Source organism: Podarcis muralis, chromosome 2 (genome assembly GCF_964188315.1).
Source record: "Podarcis muralis chromosome 2, rPodMur119.hap1.1, whole genome shotgun sequence".
Taxonomy (NCBI): Eukaryota; Metazoa; Chordata; class Lepidosauria; order Squamata; family Lacertidae; genus Podarcis; species Podarcis muralis.
Genome location: NC_135656.1, coordinates 50,977,996 through 51,000,749, shown reverse-complemented (window position 1 = coordinate 51,000,749; position 22,754 = coordinate 50,977,996). Strand labels below are relative to the sequence as shown.

Below are 22,754 nucleotides of genomic sequence, written 5' to 3'. Positions count from 1 at the left end.
AAAAAAAAAAAAAAGATTTTGCCTTAAATATTTTAGCTTTTTAGTCAATTGTTTAGCATGCACCCTTTGTGACAAATGAAGGATCTGCATCCTTCTGAACTTCTAAAATATAAGTGTTTGCTCCTAATATTAGCACAAGTGAACATGGTATCTGAGAAAGTGGGGGAACTTAACAAATCCCTAGAAGACAGATACCCTTTTGCTGTATGCTGCTGCCATCTGGCCAAAACTACACTGAAAGACCCTGCAGTATGCGACTGTGCCCAGAAGAATGCTGTGGTTGTGACACACAATGATACATTCATATGGCAAGTGGTTCCAAGTCTGAACTGATTTCCAAAAAGAGAAACCTCCTTTGAGAAACTTTGCAACCTACCCTACACTGAAAATGCGATATAATTTTAAATCTTAATGTTTCATTGTTCTAGTTTCTAGTTATCACAGCAAGATAACCCGAGTAAGGCTAGGTTAGTTATAGGACACTTAAGTATTGTAGCTCTCCTCACTGCAGAGAGGAAGAGGTCCACCCTAGATTGTTCCATCAGTGGACCAAAAACATGCCTTTTCACAGATAAAAATAACTGTAAAGTAGATTCAGTGCTTAGCAAGAAGAATATTAATGAGTTCTGTTTGAAAAATGATTAATAATAGTGGTGCTAACAGGAACATGACCGCACCAAAAGAACAGAACTAATGATCAAGTATACATGTAATATTAAGCTGCACCATAGCTTAGTGCAAACAAGCAGGCTCCCCCAGAGAAAATCACTGTCGCTTTGCTCCCCTTCCAGTCCTGCTGCTGCACTGTTGTGAGCTAAGCTATGGCTTGGCTGAGCATTCCGTCTGAACCCAAGTTCATGGTTTCTCTTGCTCCAGACAAACCGCAAGCTGTAACCAAGGGGAGGAGGAGAAAAGCAGCCACAATCTTTTCTCTGGGAACCCACGTTTGCTCTTTTTCCGACAAGCCCATGGTTTGGCTTCGTGTCATGTGTGAACCAGGTCAGGGACAACAAAAAGCACAGAGAATCTAAACAAAAGAGTTATGTATACTTCTTTTCAAAAGATGCACATTGCTAGGACTGATTTGTTCAGTATTACTCAACAGAATTTAACTGGACTGCTATCAATCTTGCCCAAAGCCCTCTTAAAAGGATATACCTCCTACTCTAAAGAATGGCTTGCTTTCACATACTGAAGGGAAAATGCTGTGTGATATTGCTAAGGTTACTGTGATGTTTCAGATAAATCTGCCAAGTAGAAAAAGTGGCCCATCAATCTGACATACATGCACTGCATATGCACTGTCATATGAATGTGTGTGATTAAGTGTAACTGAAGCCATGGCAGGGAAGATAAAGAATACTTGAAATATGCACACTGCTTTTCACAAACCAACTCAATCCACTTCTTTCTGTAAGCTACCCATCACCAGCAAGATACAAAAGTATTTAGGTCAGGAGCAACTAAGCTGTGGCCCTCCAGAAGCTGCTGGACTCCAAGCCCCATCATGCCTGATCGTTGGCCATGTTGACTGGGGCTGATTGGGACTGGGATCCTACAATTTCTGGAGGCCCACTGGTAAGCAACCCCTGATATTTGTGGAATAGTAATACAAATATTCTTGCAATATACAACTCCCCCCAAAATATTGAAAGATCTAATGGTATAAAGGAAAGATCAGATGATTTAACAATCTACAATATCTTCCTAACTTTCAATCATTATTCCCATCTCTTCCCCCAAGGGTCAAGTGTGTGTGTAATCACTTAGCAGAATAAGATGATGCATCTGAGTCCCAGTTATGCCAAGCAACATAAAGATCAGTGGGGAGATATATGATACTGTCAAGCAAGTTGCACACCCTTACCTTACAGAAGTGTATGACAGGGCTTCCTGTGCTTTTCTTCTGTAGTATGTTAATAGCTATTGCTGTGAATAAAGGGGGTTTAAAATCACTATATTGGGCCTAAACATTATCGGCTAACATACTAAGTGAAATAAGTCCTGTGCCATCTTTTGTTTTTGTTTCTCAGGCTGGTGAACCTCAAATAATAAGCTTTTTAACTAGATACAGAAGTATACGGTAACTGCAATTCCATGTAACATTATATATTTGCTAAACAATAGCCTAATTTTTCAGAGAGCAATATTTAGCACATACTGAAGCGAGCAATGGCAAATCACTATTGCTTGCTATTTCAGTATATACCAAAAAACTTTAATTTGGGATCATCCATACTAATCAGATTGCACCTGATAGTCTGTCCCAGAATCCTTCACCATCCCATTTAAATATTAGCCTTGTAGAGCTAATGTGAAACTAGAATAGACACAATCCCTACAATTATCACAGCATACTAGATTTACCAGAGCAGCTACACTGATTGGCTGAACTGTAAGTGATGCTGATTTCACAAAATACTTCAGTTTGGTTTAATCCTTTTAAAAGTGCCTTTCCCTTTTATGGATCAGTACTTCACTTATAGTTCAAACCACTTTTTAAACATCATCCTCTGTAAACTTCAGGATCTCTTTCACACACATGTTCCAGATTTACTTTGTTAAGAACGTCTTACTGTGGTGTCAAGAATTCCTAAATTGGGCAAAGTCTCCAGGGGCAGTTTAGGAACGTGTGTGTGCTTGCATGTGTGTGTGTTTCCCCCTTAAAGCTCCATCACAGATGGAATTTTTGCTGGTCATTGTTTAGAACCAACCCACCAGTTGGAGAGAACAAAAATAGTGAAAAAGTTCCCATGTGGTAAGAAGAGCAGAAAAGGAAAAGAGAAACATACAGGCAAAGTCAGTTCTCCACCGGGGTGGGGTTTGTTAAGGGCTGGCTCACAATGACTTGCACCACATAGTCCCTTGGTATTTTCAACTCCTCCAGTTTCATTTTGTCTGCCAGGGGCCTGCCTGAAAAAAACCACCGCTGGCTGCTGGGCTCCACACCCTCTGCTGTGTGCAGTCTTCTCTTCATGTGATAGACAGTGTCCATACTGCGGACCACAAGTTTGAGGTCTTTGCCTGTTGAGAGGCGTAAACGAAGCTGACATTCATGACCCGAGTTAGGTGGTGGATCGGGAATATCCAGAGTCTCTAAATCACCCTTCTCTTCTATCATGTTGATGGGCGGGGCCAGGCAGTAGACAGGAAGCTGGTATCGGTTTCCCAGTTCGTCATAGCACTCAGTAAGAGCACCTTCAGAAGAGATGAAAAAGAAACAGGGTTAAGTGACAAAGTTTTAAATAAAATCAACCTTACATCCTTGAGATGTTCTTTGATTCTACTACTGTTTATGCTTAAACTCCTGAACAGTGTGTAATGACCACCTCCTTCCCCCAGCTCCAGAGGTTTAAATATTATTACTGAGAAGCTATACCACAGTGAGTGCTTTTTCCTCCTTGTGAATATTGATTTTTTTTAAACAAAAAGCTCAAAAATGAAATACAGAGTAGATGTAACTTACCAACCCAACAAGTTATGAGTGATAAATATAAAGGAATTAAAACACATTTCACTTTCTTACCTATGTTTTTCTGCATAAAGGATGCAAGAAAAATTTGGGCTTATGGTACAATTTTATCTTAGGCTCTGAATAGAAAATGGTAGTTTGGGATATTTATGTTTTCTTATCGAGTCATGTAAGAGTTTATGCCATTAAAAGAATGTTCAGAGGAGAGCTAAAAAGGCAAATAGCTATGTACAATAGTAAAAGCATGTAAAGACAGATTAAAAACAAGAAGATAAATATCTAGATGGCTTCCCATATGCATTAAAACCTTGAAATGTTCACATTTCTAATTCTAATTCATGTCTAACAAGTCAACATTTCCTATTCTATGAAAGTCAGGCAAGTGCAGGAGGTGTGCTAGGTGTGCCCAGGCATACCCTAATGTTTTTAAAAAATGGGGAACAAGGGAAGCAGACATATATATATATATATATATATATATATATATATGTGTGTGTGTGTGTGTGTGTGTGTGTGTGTGTGTGTGTGTACAGTGGTACCTTGGGTTACAGATGCTTCAGGTTACATACACTTCAGGTTACAAACTCTGCTAACCCAGAAATAGTACCTCGGGTTAAGAACTTTGCTTCAGGAGGAGAAGAGAAATCCCGCAGCAGCGGTGTGGCAGCAGCAGCGGGAGGCCCCATTAGCTAAAGTGGTGCTTCAGGTTAAGAACAGTTTCAGGTTAAGAACGGACCTCCAGACCAAATTAAGTTCTTAACCCAATTTACCACTGCAGAATAAAAAGGCTGGAAAGGATCTGCAATTTCTGCCTGCAACTGTCTCTGGAAACAGCAGTGGGGTGACTGGCTCCAGTGGTGGCAGTAAGGGAAGAAGAACTCCCTCCTCTGCAGGCTGAAGCTGCAGATCCATTCCAGTCTTTTTCTTTCGTATACATGCATCTCTGCCCCATGGCCCTGCCTGCATCCAAGCTTTCCTGGCCAACTTTGGTGGAGATAATATCTGTGGGGGGTGAGGAACTACTTTTGTGATACACAAACAAAGAGGATGCCCTCAGCCATCCAGATCTGCCCAAAACCTGTCCAGCTTAGCACAGGTCTTTTTCTCCGCTGGAACAATCTGTTTTGGGTTTTTTTGGCTACTTGTGTTGCACTTGTTTTGTTAGATTTTATTTCTGTATCGCCTCCTTGCCTTATCATTCCCTCCTCTTCTTTCTTCACTGAAATAATCAAATAATAATAATAATTGAATGCACACCCTAATGAATTGTGCTGTGGTTGCCTATGGCCCACAGGCAAAATCCACAGCAATCCAGAGTGGGCAGGGGAAGAGAGGACTAAAGGCAGAAGAACTGTCAAACCCAATGCCTTGGCTGGACTTCTGTTGGCAGGGCAGAAGGGAGTATTTTTCCTTTTTGGGTGTATCTTTTGTTGGCTTAAAAAAAAAGACTTTCCTTCCCATTGGCCACAATGGAAAGGAAATCAGTACACCAGCTGGCAGCTCTTGGCAGGTTTGGGGTGGGGGGGTTGAAGGAACAGGAGGACTTGGCACACAGCAGATTGTTTTTGCCATCTCTATTTTGCCTCCTCTGCCACCAGAGCATTGATGGTGAAGGACAACCGCAGATATTACCATAGCTGCAATGAGAAGGTCTCCATGAGTAGACCTGCTGCTCTTCCTATGTACCCTCCTCCTCTCTGTGTTCAGATATGTCAAATCCTCTGGCCCTGCCAGGAACCTAACACCTGTTTCAGCATTCACAAGGTCAGGGTTTGCGTCATGCCTTCCACTCACTGTGTGAGGAACAAGGAAGAGAGTGGACAGTTTCACCACAGGCAGAATAATGGCAGCCAAGTGAGGAAATTATGCAAATCTGCATATTCCAGTTTCTTGAACCAGTTAATTTCATTTCTTACAATTCTTTGCATGAGTATATGAAAAGGGATGCATATAATAATCTGAGCTGTTGATACACAAGAATCTATAAACTAGAGAAAAGCGTACTCATGCTTTAATCCTCCTAACCACATTACTGCATTACTATCCACTCTCTGATTCACCAGGGCTGAGCTCTAATATATTAGCAGAGCAGCTTTCATGGGCAAAAAGCATTGCAGCTGGATACAAGACAATGATAACAAAGTATCATTGCACTATTCAGCTTTGCATTTCTCTAAAATTATCTGCCATACTTATACACATTTCTCAAAAGGCATTTCAATAATTTCCATGGGAGCAGTTTGCTATTTACATTTGGAGGTTAACATATTATTGCCCTTTAAAGCAAGTATCTAAGAATGCACATAATTTTCTGCCTGAGCTGCTTAGCAAAACAGCAATAGAATTTGATGAATTGTGGAAGCTGGGCACTTTAGTTTTAAAGAAACAGGGACAGACATTATTAAGACTTGGCTTGAAGGCACAAGAGCTAAAGTGACCAGCTGTAAAAACCAGTCAGTGACAGGATAGGAAGGAAATACTGGATAGTTCTTACCAGTGAGGAGCAAGGAGCAGCACTCAAAGTGGAGAGTAACACCCCCCCCCCAGCTTTGTGAGCAATGCTCCATTTAAAAAAACCCTACTAAGAAAATGTGTGCCTCCTTCTTGCTTCTAATTCAATTCTGAAACACATTTTAAATGGGCTCAGCTGATAAGAGATGTTGTGGAAGTTGCAACGATGTTTAAAAATAATCCTTGAATACTGGGGAGTATCAATCACAAACTGAGGGTGGTACACTTCACATTTTGCCTGCTTCTTGTCTGAATGACAAAGCCATTAAAAAGAACTTTACTTTCTTCATAGCTATGGCCAGAACATTCTTTGATGTTCCTGCTTTGGCAGCAGTCAAAAGAGAACTGAGCAGGAAGACATTCATCTGCCTCTTGAGCAACGTTTGAAACTCCCATTGTTCTAAGTGCGTTTTGTGACAGGGAATTTCATTAAGGCGAGCAGTTTCTGAGCTCTGGGTGCAGTACTGAGCCTAAGATTTCAGATTAAAACTGCCACTGCTGAAAGAAAAGGAGGACCTTTTTCTGCCTCCCCACTTCCAGCCACTCTCTTAAGACTGGAGAAGGGACCCTCATAAGAATATTGGGGGGGACGGGGCGGGCAGGGGAAGTATGGCTTTGGGATTTTTTTGCAGTCTTCAGATGAGGACTAGACCAAGTGAAAAATGAACATAAGATACTAGCTGCGATTCACTGATTTTCAGCTTAGTATTCTTGTTATAAAGAAAGCGCGCCAAGACACTCCATTGTGGTGCCCACAACCTAGGTTTAAGGTGCCATTAGCTCCTAGCTTTCATATCTCTGTTTCTAACACAGCTCTCGATACAGACATCTACTTTGGGGGCTTCTCCCTAAAGGGGAGCAGCTTGAATGCCTTCTTGTGCCATTTTAGCTCCAGACATTTCTAAGTTATTACTCCAACACAAGCGTAAATCTTGTGTGTGGCTACACAAGACCACAAAAAACTGCCTAATTTTATGTATTCAAATGAACATTAACTACTCTCAGGAGAATTTAAGAACAAACTTCAACATATTACAGGAAATCTAGGGCAGTATTCAACATAACAGTTATGCTAGCACAATGGTTTTAAGCTACACAACTTAACTGGCCTCTCCTCTGCCCCAAATATGTGTCAACAGACACTGATGCATTGCTCATAGAAAAAAGCTCTTTGCCTATCTTCTCTTATGCATGGCATGGAAAAAGTAGTTAGATAAAAAGCCTTTTCTTCCTCAACAAGAACCCTCCAACAGCCTATGAATCAATTTGGCTAACTTGACCCAACAGCCCCCACCCCCATGCAAACAAAACTCACTCCAGTCAATTGAAGTCAACCAACCAAGCCCTGCCCCCCAACTTTTCTCAACTCCAATGAAAACTAATAAATGAATAGATAGAGAACCTACCTATGGTGATGATGACACCTTTTACATACACTATGTAAAAGAATGAAAGTTTACTACCCCCTTCTCTCCCTCTACCTCTCTTCTCCCCCAACCTTATACTGTATACAGCATTAAAGTCTCACATCAAATATAACTGATCCGTAGAAAGGACTTTATGATCTGAAAACAGAGATGATGTATGTACTTTTGTAACCCCAGAAAGTCTTTCATAAAAACAATAAAAAATAACAGTAGAACTCATGGACATCCAATGAAGCTGAATGTTGGAAGCATGCCTTCAGTCCTGATATCCAGTGAAATGTGGGTATGTATATGGGGACATGTTTCATACAGCAGAGGCTAAGTACATATAGGAACTGAGTAGGAAGAGCAAGCAGCCTTGTCTTGTGGATTTTTGAGAGTGGGTACACTGGCACTTGCAGACACCATGCTGGCAATCCCTGAGTTAAGAGCTAGCTCTTGGAAACAGCAAATCTGTTGAAGGTATACAATTTAACACTCATATATTGCTGTTTGTGTGCAACAACAGTACAGAAGGAAAGCTGCCCCCAATTCAATTAGTAGCAGTTGAAGCTGGATTTCTATAATGTTGGAGGGAGATAGGGGAGGGAAAGAGGTCTGCAGTATGCTAAATAGTTCTTGACCGTATTTTTCATTCTAGCTGTCATGCTCACAAACATGATTATATTGAATTCTAACCACCATCCTCATTAAGGTTTGTTTGTGCAAATGTGGCACTCAGAATGAAGACCCTAGAGCACATTTTTAAAAGGACAAAACCAACGAGTAAACAAGCAGAAATTCAAGAAAGCACTAGCAACATCCCTCATTAAGCTAGCTTCAAACAAAACCTATATGAATATCACTGACTGTTTCAGTAAACTGGGCATTCATACCATTTGTTTTATTCTCATAGTAACTTTCTTTAAAATTGTGACAGCTAAAGGAAACAGCAAGTACTAAATAGGAGCATTAACTAATCTCAAAGTATTGCAAAGATGCATCATCTTTCTGTTACTAGTTTTAAGCCGGCTAATGAGCTGCCAACCAGGAACAGGTTCCTGCCTGATTCACACAGCTACTGTTATCCTGGACTATGCTGCCAAAATTCTTCACCCATCTCAACTCACTGATTAATTCCTCCTGAAATTCTTACCCTGGTTTCCTGTTCACCCTCTTCATTTCAGCTTCAAAGCCCTACCTTGCCTTCACCCTCACTTTTCTCCCCTTCTCTGCCCAATGTATCCTTGACCAAGACAGTCAGGCTTCCTGTAACATCTAATGACTTCATCCTGTCGCCCTTCCTGCCTCTTATGCTGTGAACTGCCTCCCAAATCACCTGCGTGGTCCCACTGCAGTTCCTTCCAATTCCCTTCTCAAAAGCTCTTTCCCGTGAAGTTATTGGCACAATCCCCCGGAAACCATAACCTATTGTATTTAAATCTAAGTATAAGAAAGTGAAACTGATTGTTATTTCCTTCTTCAACCCTGCCTCCATTTCTCTCTCCTGTGTTGAACCAGCTGAATGTAAGCCCTCTAGGCAGGACCTGTCCTCTTGTACTCCATAAACCATTATTCATACCAATGGGAAAACAACAAATACTACTCTTGGGGCTAATTTTCAATCTCTGCCAATATACTTTTTGAAACTGCAGTTTTAAACTTGGTCACCAGAGCATTCCTTCATAGATCAGGGTAATGATTCAGTGGGCCGCTACAAAAAATTGTCCACTATTTTCGCTGAAAAAGCAAATCCGGTTTTGGGCCCAGAGTGGCTACTTCAAGGGAGGCACAATGAACCTGCACGTATGAGAAGTCAATAGAGGTAATAATTGAACATATGTTGTACAGTTGTGCGCACATGCGCTCTCTCTCTCTCTCTCTCTTTTTTTGCTCATTCACATTTTCTCTACTCTGCCTCCAAATCTCCTTTGCCCTGTATCAATTTAGGGTCACTTCATACATTACTTTGCATTTTTGCTCTCCAAGAATATCTTATTCATGTAAGAAGTGTACTATACAAGCTCGAAGCTTGCAGGGCCATTGGAAGACGCTGCAACAAACTCAATGAGTTCCTCATTTATGCTGAGCAGGACTTTTATGTGCTCATAAGGCACAAAGAGTAATCTTTGTGACAGGTATTGGTTGGTGGCAACTAAGACTGTGGATTTTAGTTATCTTCCTGAAGTACCTTCCAGCATTTTGGGAAACCTTCCAGGAATGTAAATGGTAAAAACAAGGAGAGTCCTGTTTTGTCAGTACTATTATTAAGCGTAATTTGACAATATCAATAGGGTGTGTTAGCTTTCATAATAGATGCTACAAATGACCTAGGATTTGATAAATACAACCTAGCTTTCCCTGTTTTGATGAATACAGCCCAGCAATAAAATAAATATGAACACTTTGAGATAAATATAGAGATATTAGAGCTGCATTAAATATTAATGAACTGCCCAAAAGGTTTCAGAATTTTGCAAAGGCCTAATAGTAAACCACCAAGTTGGTTTAGGAATGTCCCCTTCCTGAAATCCTGGATAGCTACTGGCAGTCAGTGTAGACGACACTGAGTTAGATGGACAAATGGTTTGGCTCACTATAAGGCAGCTTCCTATGTTCCTACATCTGCTCTGGGCAACATCTTGCCTAGTGAAGAGAACTTGAAAGTTTGCCACAATTACAAGAAATAAAATCTTAATATTAAATAACTTGTATGCATGCACCTATAAAGCAGTGACTTTGGGCATTTAGTATGCTGAACACCAAGCACACAAGCAGAAAAGTTTGTTTTATATTTCAAGCTAGTGAACATTTGTTGAAAAATGCTATTCAATTTGTAATATAGCTGAATAGTATGAGCTGAAAAATGTGTGTTCTGAACCAGGTAATAACAAACTTTGATGACACTGCCAAAAATAATTACTTTTGGTGCCGTGTCATCTTGTATCCAGGGCACCATAAAATTCTTTATAAGCTGTATTGGTCCACAGGAAAAATTATCCACTGTTCATCCTCACAAAGGAGTTAAAAGCGAGGAAGGAACTGAAGGAAAGATTCTTCTTTAAGCAGGAGTAATAACTACTTGTTAAAATGAAACACTGCTTGAATAAGCCTAGTCTGGCCATTGACCGGACCCAGCAGGTCTCTTGTGTTTATGCAAGATGTAAAGTGGCACATATATCCAGTTGAGGCCAAGCTGAACTTACTTTGAAAGTGGTTCTGCTGGGATAGAGATGCTGTAGCTGACCCAGTATTCCTTGCTTCACTGGATGGTGACACTGGCCAGAGCATGCATAACAAATATATTTATTTTATGTGATCCTAGCTGTGGGTCCCTTAAGTCAAGCACTGGAGACCCTCTAGCCCATGAGCCAGCTCCAGCTCACCCAGGCCCCTCCCTGAAGTCCCACCCCTCAGCAAACGCAACAAGAGCCCAACTAAGTGACTCCTTCTTTGTCACTGCACAGTTCCTTCCTGAACAACTGAGCACTATCTTGTTTAAAAGCTCCCCCTCCCACTGTTCAGAAAACAGCTGTGCATCAACAAAGAGAGGAGATGCTCCAGGGGTTCTCTAAAGGATTCATCTTTTTGCATGGAGAAAAGTGTGTACAGAGAGAAGCTGCTAGGAGCTGCTATCCAGCAAGAGCAGCTTGCAGCATTTCCTCTCTGTGCACTGAGAAACAGGAGTCGCTTTCTCTGGGCACAGGACTGGAGGGTGGAGAAATAGACAGAGCATCTGTGTTAAGGGTGTGTGTGTGTGTGTGTGTGTGTAAATTAAGGATGTGTGACTGTGAACTGTCATGCCCAGGCTAATTTGGGGTTGGCCCCACCCATGTCTGGAATGCAGCCCCAACAGCTTTCCACTGGGTAACGTAGCCATCAGTCCAAAAAAGGTTTCCCACCCCTGCTTTAGATACCAGCTCTTAATTCCTTTTACCTCAAACCGAGTCCCCGAGCAGTTCATTCCTTGTAGGATGAAAAGCTGCTAGAATACACACATATAAATCTTAACTTAAACTATAATGGTGACTTTATTAAGATATAAGGGTGTGCAGAAATGCTATGTATATGCCCATTCATGGTTTGTGCTTTGAAAATGATTTCTGTGCTGTCAGAACTGTTGATGTCAGAGTGTAACTGTCACAAGTCTCAGGTCTCGTGCTCCTATTCTGTTGCAGGCATATTTCAAGGTACAGTCAAACCTCAGTTGTAATCCATTCCGGAAGCCTGTTCGGCTTCCAAAAAATGACTGAAAACCAGAGTAATCACTTCTGGGTTTTCAGTGTTTGGGAGTGGAAACGTTCCAAATTGGAGGTGTTCGGGAACCAAGGTTTGACTGTAGCTGCTGGGTAACAGGTTCTGAAAGCTGGAGGGAGACACAAGCGCTTCTAATTTTTACAGACAAGGCCAGGATAAGGTAAATCCATCTTGACTGGGTCTGGGAAACAACAGATTCTGATTTTCTGGTGGTTCTGGTCCATAATGAATGGGCTTGTTAACTGTTAGTTGGAAGTTATCTTTCAGTAGGGGAAAATCAGCTGAGGTATGAGGCAAAGAACAGAGAAAGCAGAAGTGAAAGAGGACAGTTGAGACCTGACTAAGCAACTATTCATCCTCAGTGTGTTAACAGTACTTGCTGGTGAAGATCAGAAAAAGGGTTATGCTAAGAGGCTGCCTAGAAAAAGGTTATAAAAGCGGGCTTTTCAGAAAGTGGAGTATAGATGTTCATATTACCGATGGTTTCAAATAATTACAAGACATGGGAAAGGAAGGAGATGATACAGCAAGAATGTGAACCAAACCCTGCTCTTTAAACACACATGGCCATTTCTCCTTACAGCATAAAGGTTGGTAACAATCCAACAGTTACAAGCAAAAAAGGAACAATTGCTTAAATGACTGCTTTTAGAGGGTTACCAGGAACTTCTACTGTCCCCAGAAAGGATTTCTAGAGATGTGCCATGCCAATCTTTCCCAGGTCTTTCTCTTGCTTCAAAGAAAAGAGGTACTGTCTCTCAAACTGAGTACAGTAGTACCTTGGTTTTTGAACAGTCTAGTTCTGGAATGTTTGGCTCCCGAATGCTGCAAACCCACAAGTAACTATTTTTGGAAGCCAAACTTCCGATGGGACTTCCACAGCTTCTGATTGGTTGCAGGAGCTTCCCGCAGCCAATCCAAAGCCGCGCTTTGGTTTCCAAACGTTTTGGAAGTCGAATGGACTTTTGGAACGGATTCCGTTCGACTTCCAAGGTACGACTGTATGACAATGGAGTAGTAGAACACAAATTGTTATTTGATACTAATCACTTTGTGCATTTGTGGAGCTGTGGTGTATATTGTACTCACAATTTTAACCCTGGCTGATGATGTCAGAGAGGAAACATACACAACTCTAAAGATGAAACTCACAATCTGTTCCTCATGGTTCTATCTGAAGGTGGGGGATGTGTAAACTTGAAGGTTACTGAGGCTCCTTTGTCATAATGCTAAACCTTTCTAAATAATTAACATCAAAAAGCAGTCATTATATTCATTTACATGTGGACCTGGTCATTTGGAAAGCATGACTTCAGGAAAGTTGTCTAAGTGAAATTATTTTCTACTCACTGCTGCTAAAGTCCATCCATTATGGGCATACTTACCATGAGGTAATGTTATGTTTGCACCGTCAATGATTGCCTGTGCAAGTTCATGATCATTGTTCTCAAATGCATGTGCTGCAGCCTTCAAGGCATCCCAGATTTCCTTGCGGCCTTCAAAAGCAGGTGCGGTGTCCCAAAATTCGTCTCTTTTGCTGCGCAGTTGTCCATCTGTCATTGGATAATCACTTTTCCATTTTGGTTTTTCCTTTTTCAAGGGCTGATTACGACCTAGTGCAACTGGAGGTGGGGGAGAAGAGAAGAAATCAGGCACTGTGTTGAAACAACTTGCTCCTTTTCTCTGCTTGAGAGCTGTTCAAACTGAGTAACAACTTTTGGTTATCTCCTCCCCAGCTCAAATGTCTTTTCAACAGTACTCCATTCTGATCTTCCACAGTGTTTTTGGGTTTCTTCACTTTTTGTGACATCTGTTACAGTCTGATTAATCATTTGTAACAAAAAAAAGTTTCAGAATGCCATTGCCCCAAGAGCCAACTATTAAGTAAGAGCATCTCGTCACAAAAGGCAAAAATACATTTCACTCTTCCATTTCTGAGTTACCAGATATGATCAAAATACGCTGAATTGCTCATCATTAAATGCAAGATTTTTATATAAGGAGTGGATTTCCACTGGAGCCTGTCTCCCATTGCTGTATGCTTTCGGCCTTTTAAACTGGTGACCTCTGAAACATATATGAATGTGAAGGGTAGATGCACATTCCTAAACATGTAGTGCTTCACACCAGGAATACATACAAACATTTCCTTACTGTGTTCTCATCACCAAACACATTCCCTTCACATTTTACACTTTTGCTGCATAGAACACTCATGTAGTTACTACAAGCAGGATAGTGAATAAAATGCAAAAATACTTGTCAATATTATAGTGGCCATTTCATAATTTTGAATGTTTGAGGATAAGATGGCTCTTATTCACCAGACGTGACTGAAAGAGGAGACAAATATTTGCCTAATCTTTTGCAGATCATGTTTGTGCAAACAGAAATATACAAGTTGTCAGTAGTTCTTCAGTGTTGAGCAAGTTACCAGATTTCAATGTTTAGTTGGGTTAGTTGATTATTGAAGCTAGGAAAACTAAGCAACAATTATCTGACTCTTTTTGCAACAAATGCCAAATTCTCCAAAGAATATCTAAAAAGAAACTTGCACTCAAGTGAGCTGTAGGACTCTTCGAAGAATACGTCTCACAACAAATACTTTGTGTTTCTAAGTAGCAAGAACTAGAAACAACAGCATAAATGGGGGGAAATAAATAAAAATGGAAACTCTTCCAACACTGGTACTGTATAAACAAGTCACATTGGCTGCATTTAAGCGGCTACTGGAAATCCAAAAGGATATATTCTAGAAGACGAATATGTGTCTCCACAGGAGTTGCACAAACATCAATTATCTCTTTTTGAAAAGAGTAACAGACACCCCTAGCTTACAGCTAGCAGATTATATAGTTTAACTTCATTCATCCAATAATATACGTTTTATGTTTACCAATTCAATATGGTATAGTGCTCAGCAGGCTGTGAATTCATTAAAATATTTAAGAGAATAATGGTCTCAAAGCAAAGGAAAATTAAGGCGAACTATCTAAGGTTGAGAATGCTGCCAGAAAATGCAAGTAATGAATCATCTGAAAAGTCAGGTTGGTCCCATTCATATTTTGTGTGCCTTATATGTTTTCGTGTAGTGACTAAAGTGTTGGACGTAGGTCGGAGACCCAGGTTTAAATCCTTGCTCTGTCATAAAACACTTATTGTCTGACCTAGGGCCAATTACTGTATCTCAAAATAAGCTGCAACCAATTATGATGTTTAAAAGGGGGTTAGTTGTGTATGCTGGTAGGACTGTAGGGTAATAATAGTCTTTTCTTTAGATACTTGACCATGCAAATCTGCTGCTTCTTTATGTTTTATGCAACTAGAACAAGTTGCCTTTTGTGCTGACCATCTATAAAATCCAGAACAGTAGATGTAACTGTTCACAAAACAACCAGCTTGTTGGCAGGCCTCAAATATACAAGAACTGTAGTCACACACTGAATTTAGAGGAAATTTATAGGTTGAGTGCAAATCTGGCAGACTCCAAACTATTATGGACAAGTGTATGAAAGCTTTTCAAACTCCCTCCCTGCATCACATCCCCACCTTCATACACTTTAAAGAACAATTAAATGGAACATTTTGAATCCCACTAGTATGCCATCAGATTCTAAACAGCAACTTCAGTAAGCATTTGGGTTTAGTAACAGCTAGCCTCATCTTTGAACACAAACACAATGAATGTAAACGTATACCAAATGATTTGATTTATTTATTTTTTGCTTCCCCCAAACATTAATTATAGAAATGGCTTACAGGCAATTCCAACATTCTTGCTGTTTCTCAACACCTTTCTTCTTCTCCCCAGGTATCTATCCTGCTGAGAAGCTTACCCTGCAGGCTGTCAGGATACTAATTTTTGTCATAGGTCCTCTTCTATTTACAGCTTGATTATGCTCTCTTCCTTCATTATAGTGAATGAGAGAATATATTGTTTTGGACTGGGTTAAGTGTAAGGTAGAACAGTGTTTCCCAACCTTTTTTGGGCAAAGGCACACTTGTGTCATGAAAAAAATCTCGAGGCACACCACCATGCCAGATGGGGAAAGGTCACTTTTTACTTATGTAAAAAAAAATAAAAAAATAGTAACAGCATAGAAGGTAATGGTAGATGACTGTTAGGGTCTCCCCCCAAATGCAGAATTCTATTAATATCTTCCTTAGCGAGCCGCGTTAACCCCTGTAATGCTTTCTATAGAGTAAGCATAGGGGACACTGGGGGATGTGGAACCAAGGGGGCAGTGGGCCAAAAGAGTTCGGGATCTACTGCTTTAAACAGAAATAAGAGCCAGTGGGTTCTTCCTTTTTTAAAGTATCGTTTCAGCGGGGACAGCAGTCCGGATTTCCAAAAAGCGGCGCTTTTTTGCGTCTGAGCAAAGAAGAGAGAGAGGGGAAAAAAGAGAGAGATTGATTTGTGGCTGCGCAAAGGGGGGAGGAGCCCAGGAGTAAAAGTAGGAAGGACGAAGGGAGGGGAAAGGAAAGTTAATAGAAGGAAAGGCGGGTGGGAGAGAAAGAGAAAGAAAGAGGGAAGGAAGGGGGGAAGAGAAGTGGAAAGGAGGGAGACCGAGGCGGGGGAGAAGCGTCTGGAGAGTTGCTCCGAAGTTTGGGGGGCCGCGGGGGTGGGCGCGCGTCCCAGGAGGCGGAGGCCAGCCCGGGCTGGGAGCCGCGCCGCGGCCCGGGGGCGGTAGGCGGACCGCGGCTCCTAGGATGTGGAAAGGGGACAGCGGCGCAGGGGGAGGAGACCCGCACGGCTAGGGCAGCGCGCAGGGGGAGGGGAGCGGGCCGGAGGCGGGCGAGGGGGGCCGCGATCCCGCGCGCCGCGAACATGGCCTCCTTCCCCGCGGACCCCGCCGAGCCCCCCGGCCGGGGAGGGCGGCGCACCCCCGCTGCCGGAGGAGAGCAGAGGCAGGAGGAGGAGGACGAAGGCGCTGCCGAGGAGGCGCGCCAACTTCGGCGCCCGCCCCGTCGCCGCAGGCTCCTCCCGGCCGAGAGCCAGAGGACGGCGGCGGAGCAGGAGGAGGAGGATCGGGTTTGGCGACGGCTGCTGCGTCCTCTCCAAGCGCGGGGCTGGCCTCCGCCGCGCTCGATCCTCCGCGCTCGCCCGCTTCTCGGCGGAGCAGGTCTCGTGCGGGTGCGAGGCGCTGCTGCAGGCGGGCGACCCCGGCCGGCTGGGCCGCTTCCTGGGCTCGCTGCCGCCCGACGCCGAGACGCCGTGCGACTCGCCCGCCTCCCTCCCACGGCACACCAGGCAACGCCTCGCGGCACAGTAGTGTGCCGCGGAACACCGGTTGGGAAACACTGAGGTAGAACATCAAAAGTACAATCTCTGCAACAAACGTGTGGAATAGACAAATGACTAAGGATAAGATTGCTTAGAGTTCAGATCATCTAACACAACAGCTGAAGCACTTTAAGAATAAAGGGGATTTTGCCTGTTCACTATGAGTCACAACAAATCTCAAATTCCTTTCATATACAGTGGTACCTCGGGTTAAATACTTAATTCATTCCGGAGGTCTGTTCTTAACTTTAGCTAATGGGGCCTCCCGCTGCTGCCGCGGCATGATTTCTGTTCTCATCCTGAAGCAAAGTTCTTAACCCGAGGTACTATTTCTGGGTTAGTGGAGTCTGTAACCTGAAGTGTATGTAACCCGAGGTACCACTGTAGTCTAAAATGGGAATTCTGCTGGTGTACACTGAACCCTCTCTGATCTGACAGAAGTGGTATTGGGATTGGTATTGAGAGCACATTTTATTATCGTATAAATAAGAGTAATTGAAGGAAGCCCTGTTTAGGGAAGTTTTTAATGTTTGAAGTTTTATTCTGTTTTTAATGTTCTGTTGAAAGCTGCCCAGAGTGGCAGGGGAAACCCAGCCAGATAGGCGGGGTAGAAATAATAAATTATTATCATTATCATTAGATTACTAGTTTGGAGGATATGAGATGCAACCGTTCTATCCAGGTTTGTTGGGCAAACACACAATGCTGGCAGGAAGCCTGGTGAAAATCCATTGTAAGTCTACCACCATTAAGCCTAAATTGGAGCTGAATTGAGTGCCCAGCAGCCACAACGGAGACACAAATCTTCTCAGCTAGTAGAATCACATAATGATCTCTCAATCCTTGACTCTTAAGTATTATTCCTTTCTCTAGAAGGGATGATCTACAAGCTACTTCCCAGCTCAGCTAAGATCTACTGGTTTTAGTTAACAGTACATTAACAGTTTGTCCCACTGTGACATTTATTGGTAGGATCACATTAGCCAATTAACTAAATGCCATTAATAGCTCTCTTCAGCTATTTGAGCTCATCACTTAATTAGAAGATTGGCATAAGCTTGAAGCGGAAATGTTAGCTGACAAACTCACTAGCAATGATTAAGTTTATAGCTGCTCCTATCAGCAAAGCACTATCACTGTTTTGCCTTATTTCAAAAGCTACTACTTCCACAGGATTTTATTTCATGTTCAGCTAAACTGCCAACAGAATACTTCACATAACTTTCAACTCACTCCATTTTTAAAAATTCTAGTGACTTACAACACAGTGTTTCAATTTTGGTTAGAATCATGTCACTGTAATTTCTTAAAACACCTCTGTCACTGGAAGATCAGTATAGGAACTCTGCATGCCTGCAACCATGCTGGCCACCTGCAGTTGCAAAAAGACTGCATACTGAATGTATAATGAGAGGATAACATTCTCTGGGCTCCTCAAATGTCAGGCTGCTTCTCTCACACTCAACTACAAACAGCTGGAGGTTCAATTCTCAAATCATTCCCATCCCACCCCCATTCACCTTGGCACGGTAATTTAAAAGGCAAAATTTGCCATTCTTAGGTCAACGGGCTACAGTAAAAGACTTGCTGTAGCACAGAATTATCACTAAAACAAGGGCAGCTGAAGACCTGCCATAAAGGAGAAGTATCCACTCCTGGAGGGCAAAATTTCACGAACATCAGTCACTTGGGCAGATCCATACCTTACATTTAAAGCGCATTCAACACACAGTTAAAGTACATCAATTCCCAGTACCTGGGAGAATGCCGCTCAATGAAGATCTTAAGGCCCAGGCTAGTATATATGGGAGGAGAATACGCTTCAGGTATCCTGTTCCAAAGCCATTTAGGGCTTTAAAAGATAACTATTAGCACTCTGTATTGGGCCCAGAACCAAACTGAAAGCTGTGACCATCAAACTGTGCATATTTCCTTAACATTCTCTCATTTTTTACTACAAACTTTACTGAAAACCTTCAAAACAATTTCCAAGGATAAAGTGTCTTCCAGGACAAATACATATCCGCATCCACATGGAAAAACAGACTTTGAAAATACCTTAATGCTCAAGATCAGTGGTTCCCAATTGGTGGTCCCATGAACTCCAGGGGGTCTGTGTGACCCACTCAGGGGGTCCGTGGCACCATTCACATAACAAAAACTACACTAGAACTCTTGTAGACAGCTTTATTTCAATTATTATTACAATGGACAGAAAAGTCTGAAAAGTGGGTTGCAGAAACTGGAAAAAATAGCTGAGGGCAAAAATAATGATCACAGGTAACATTTTGTGAGACAAGACACTTCTTTTGCATTAAAATGTTTTCCTCCTAAACGTGTCATGGGATTTTGCATACAACTTTGCAGATTATGTGAGATATGGTATTTTGATATGAAATATATCCTTTAAAGACTGCTATGATAAAAAAAATTCTGTAACATGTTTTGATAATCCACCTGCCATATGAACCAGTGGAAAACACCCAACACTTCAATAGGTAGGTGCAACAATTTTTTTGTAGCTGAACCTAAAATATATATTAAAAAATCACTGTACAGTTGAACAGTCATGAACAAGAGAAAAAGTGTTATTATTAGGTACAGAATGAACATCAGTTTAGACAGTCAAGCCAAGATTTATCTTCCCAGACTTGGCAGATATGATAACCTCACTGGCAGGCTAGCAGAAGGGGATAAATTTCAAAGAGGGTATGCTTAGGTTTTCAGCATACACAATTTACTCTCTGAGCCTTGTTTTTCTGAAGGGATTGCAGAGTTTAATAAGGTTTAAACAATAAAAAGCAGTAGTTATTATAATTAGTGCCAGAAACTTTAATTAATCCATCTCTGAAGGCCATACCACTTTACACTCACATTTGTGCATCATTACTGCCTCGTAATGTGATGACAAGAACTACTGGTACATTAAGGAAATAAGAAAAATCAGGATAAAACTTTCTTAGCAGGGAAATGTTGGGGCATGGTTTAATTACTTGCTGTTGCTCAAGTCAGGTTAATTTGACTGCTTTGAAAGAGGGGTAAGAAAAAATAGTTCTTTTCATTAATTAAATGCTTTCAAAGAACAATCAAATAAAATTTGTTTGGTCAAATTTTAATGGCTGGTTGTAGTTTGGGGTTTTTGTATTTGATCTTTATAAATGGCTGCTTTTAAGAACAGGAAGGTCAATTTTAATTTCTATATTTTACATATGATCTGAATGTTACATTTTTCTTAAACCAGAACAAAGTGCTAAATGCTGATGCCAATCAAGGAAGATGACAGAGGTCACTCATTATGTCACCATTAAATCTTCAGCACCTCTCAAGATCTGAGATACAGAAACGATTGTACCAAGCACACAGTACCCCCTTTAACGGAGGATAAGTACAGGAACAGCCTGTGCTTGATTCTGAACATTAATCAATTTTTTACATAAACAGTAGAAAAAACAACTTGCATAAATACATGAATATCATTTACCACGTTGCTTAGTCATTTTGCTGAAAGATACAGCTTTGAAATTTGAGTCCTAGGCCTCTTCAGCACTGAAGGAGACTGCTGATATTACTACTTCTTAAAAATCATATTTTGCTCTATTGAGCAGTTTACAACATTGGTGGTTTATATAATGAAAGGGGAGTAAAATCAAGTTTTTTTGAAAATGCACTTCAGAAGGACCATGGAATGCTCTTATGTGTGCCTTCAAGAGCTCTAGTGTTACTTTTTAAAGCCTCACCACATGATTTCTGCCACTTCTGAGAGTACTACAAAAGAACTGCATGCAAGTTGGATAATATATTTTCCCTATTACAAAAAGGTATGGCCCAAATAACTGGGAAATATTGGATTTTTCTGTGGCAGGGAAATACAGATTATTCTGTCACCACAGAAACTATCATCGGAGAATGCACTGACAGTATGATGAGGTGTTTTTTGTTTTTGTAAAAAAAGTCCACAGAATTTAGTGGCATCTATTTAATCCTCTAAGCAGCCTAATAAAAAAACACAATTATTCTAGGACTCTAGTCAAAAGATTAGGGGAAAAAATCCAACAATATCATGTGTAAGCTCAGATTTGACTGCTGCCAATATTAAGCATTAATTACTCTGCCCAGTCAAAGCAGTACTTAGCAATCGGTTAGCGATGAAATCATTTGAATGGGGAGAATGGACACACTCCTTTAATCAAAGTAGTAAATGTTTTAAAGTTAGTAAAATATTCACAAACCAGAATTTTGAATGCCTCATCTTTTCTGCAAATAGAACTACAGCTGATAAGGTATCTCACAGAAAATGTAAACAAATGTAAATTAAATTTACCAAACTTTCTTTAGGAAAGTAACTTTATCAATTTCAGTAGACTGGGAAGATATTTAAAAATATCTAACAATATCACAAACACTTCAATTTTAAGTGGAGATGGGAAACAACCTCAGCTCCTTTTACAAGGCAGTCAGTTTGATTAACGAGAACTTTACATTGCCAAATTTCAAGATCCCATCACTGACACAAATAAATGCCAATAGGTCACTCAATAGATGCTGGCAGTGGCAATGAAATATAACAACAACACATCTTTGCATCAATGTTACTCTGTTAAACCCTTGGTGGAAAAAGAATACATAGGAAGACGGCCAAAGAAATTCATGGTATGTAAGAGACATCTGGAATGGCAGAAGTCGATCCAAACAATTCAAGCTTCCAACTGAATTTGCATTGCAAGAAAAAAAAAATCTCTGTAGTTGCATAGTTTGTAAAGGCTAGTCAAAAGCTTTATCAGGCATAGAATGATATCGTATCATTGTGCATTCATTGCAGTAAACTAAAGCAGGGAACTGATAAATCCACATTTTTCGCCCCATAGGACGCACTTTTTCCCCTCCAAAAATGAAGGGGAAATGTGTGTGCGTCCTATGGGGTGAATGCAGGCTTTCGCTATAGCCTGGAGAGCGAGAGGGGCCGGTGCGCACCGACCCCTCTCGCTCTCCAGGCTTAGCGCAGATCTCTGCAAGCCGTGAGAGCGCACGGCGGGCTCCCGCGGCTTGCGAAGAGTTGCCTGCATGTCGAAGGCTGGGCGCGCTGAGCTCAGCGTGCCCAGACTTCGCGCAGCTCTCCGCAAGGCACGGGAGCCCAGTGCTGGGCTCCCATGGCTTGCGGAGAGTTGCCTGTTCTGGGGGCTGGGGAAGCTCAGGCTTCCCCTGCCCCAGCCCCGCGTCTGGGGGGGGGGGGGAATACATTTTTTCCCCTTTATTCCCCCCCCCAAAAAAACTAAGTGCGCCTTATGGGACGGTGTGTCCTATAGGGTGAAAAATACAGTAAATCTGACTGAGGGGTACCATTCTGGCTCCCAATTTGTCAATCCCTGACTTCCAGGCTCAGTACTATTGAGGGGGAACATATGCTTATTTGCACACTCATCTCCCTGCTTCTCACACTACAGCGGTACCTCGGGTTAAGTATTAATTCGTTCCGGAGGTCCGTTCTTAACCTGAAACTGTTCTTAACCTGAAGCACCAATTTAGCTAATGGGGCCTCCTGCTGCCACCGGAGCACAATTTCTGTTCTCATCCTGAACCAAAGTTCTTTACCTGAAGCATTATTTCTGGGTTAGCGGAGTCTGTAACCTGAAGCATATGTAACCTGAGGTACCACTGCACTTCCTAGTCATGGCTGGCCCTGACATGAGACAGGCACTTCAGGTGGCAAATTCTGAGGGTGTGTATGGAGTGGGCAGACAAGTGTGACCTGTCTTGCAACGCCTAAGATAGCATCCTTCACTGGACCTGAAGACAATCGGCTATCTCATAGCCGAGATTCAACTGC

General features: G+C 41.7%; 1 protein-coding gene across 1 annotated transcript in view; it reads right to left on the bottom strand.

Annotated features, from left to right (window-relative positions):
• UBTD2 (ubiquitin domain containing 2) overlaps positions 1-22,754 on the bottom strand; it is a 44,481-nt gene that overhangs the window by 3,873 nt on the left and 17,854 nt on the right. Inside the window, exons 2-3 of the mRNA XM_028717696.2 lie at positions 13,032-13,268; positions 23-3,198 (exon numbers count right to left, since the gene is read on the bottom strand). Of these exons, the coding sequence (XP_028573529.1) occupies positions 2,801-3,198; positions 13,032-13,268 (635 nt within the window). The 3' untranslated portion in view covers positions 23-2,800. The remainder of the gene's footprint in view (positions 1-22; positions 3,199-13,031; positions 13,269-22,754) is intronic.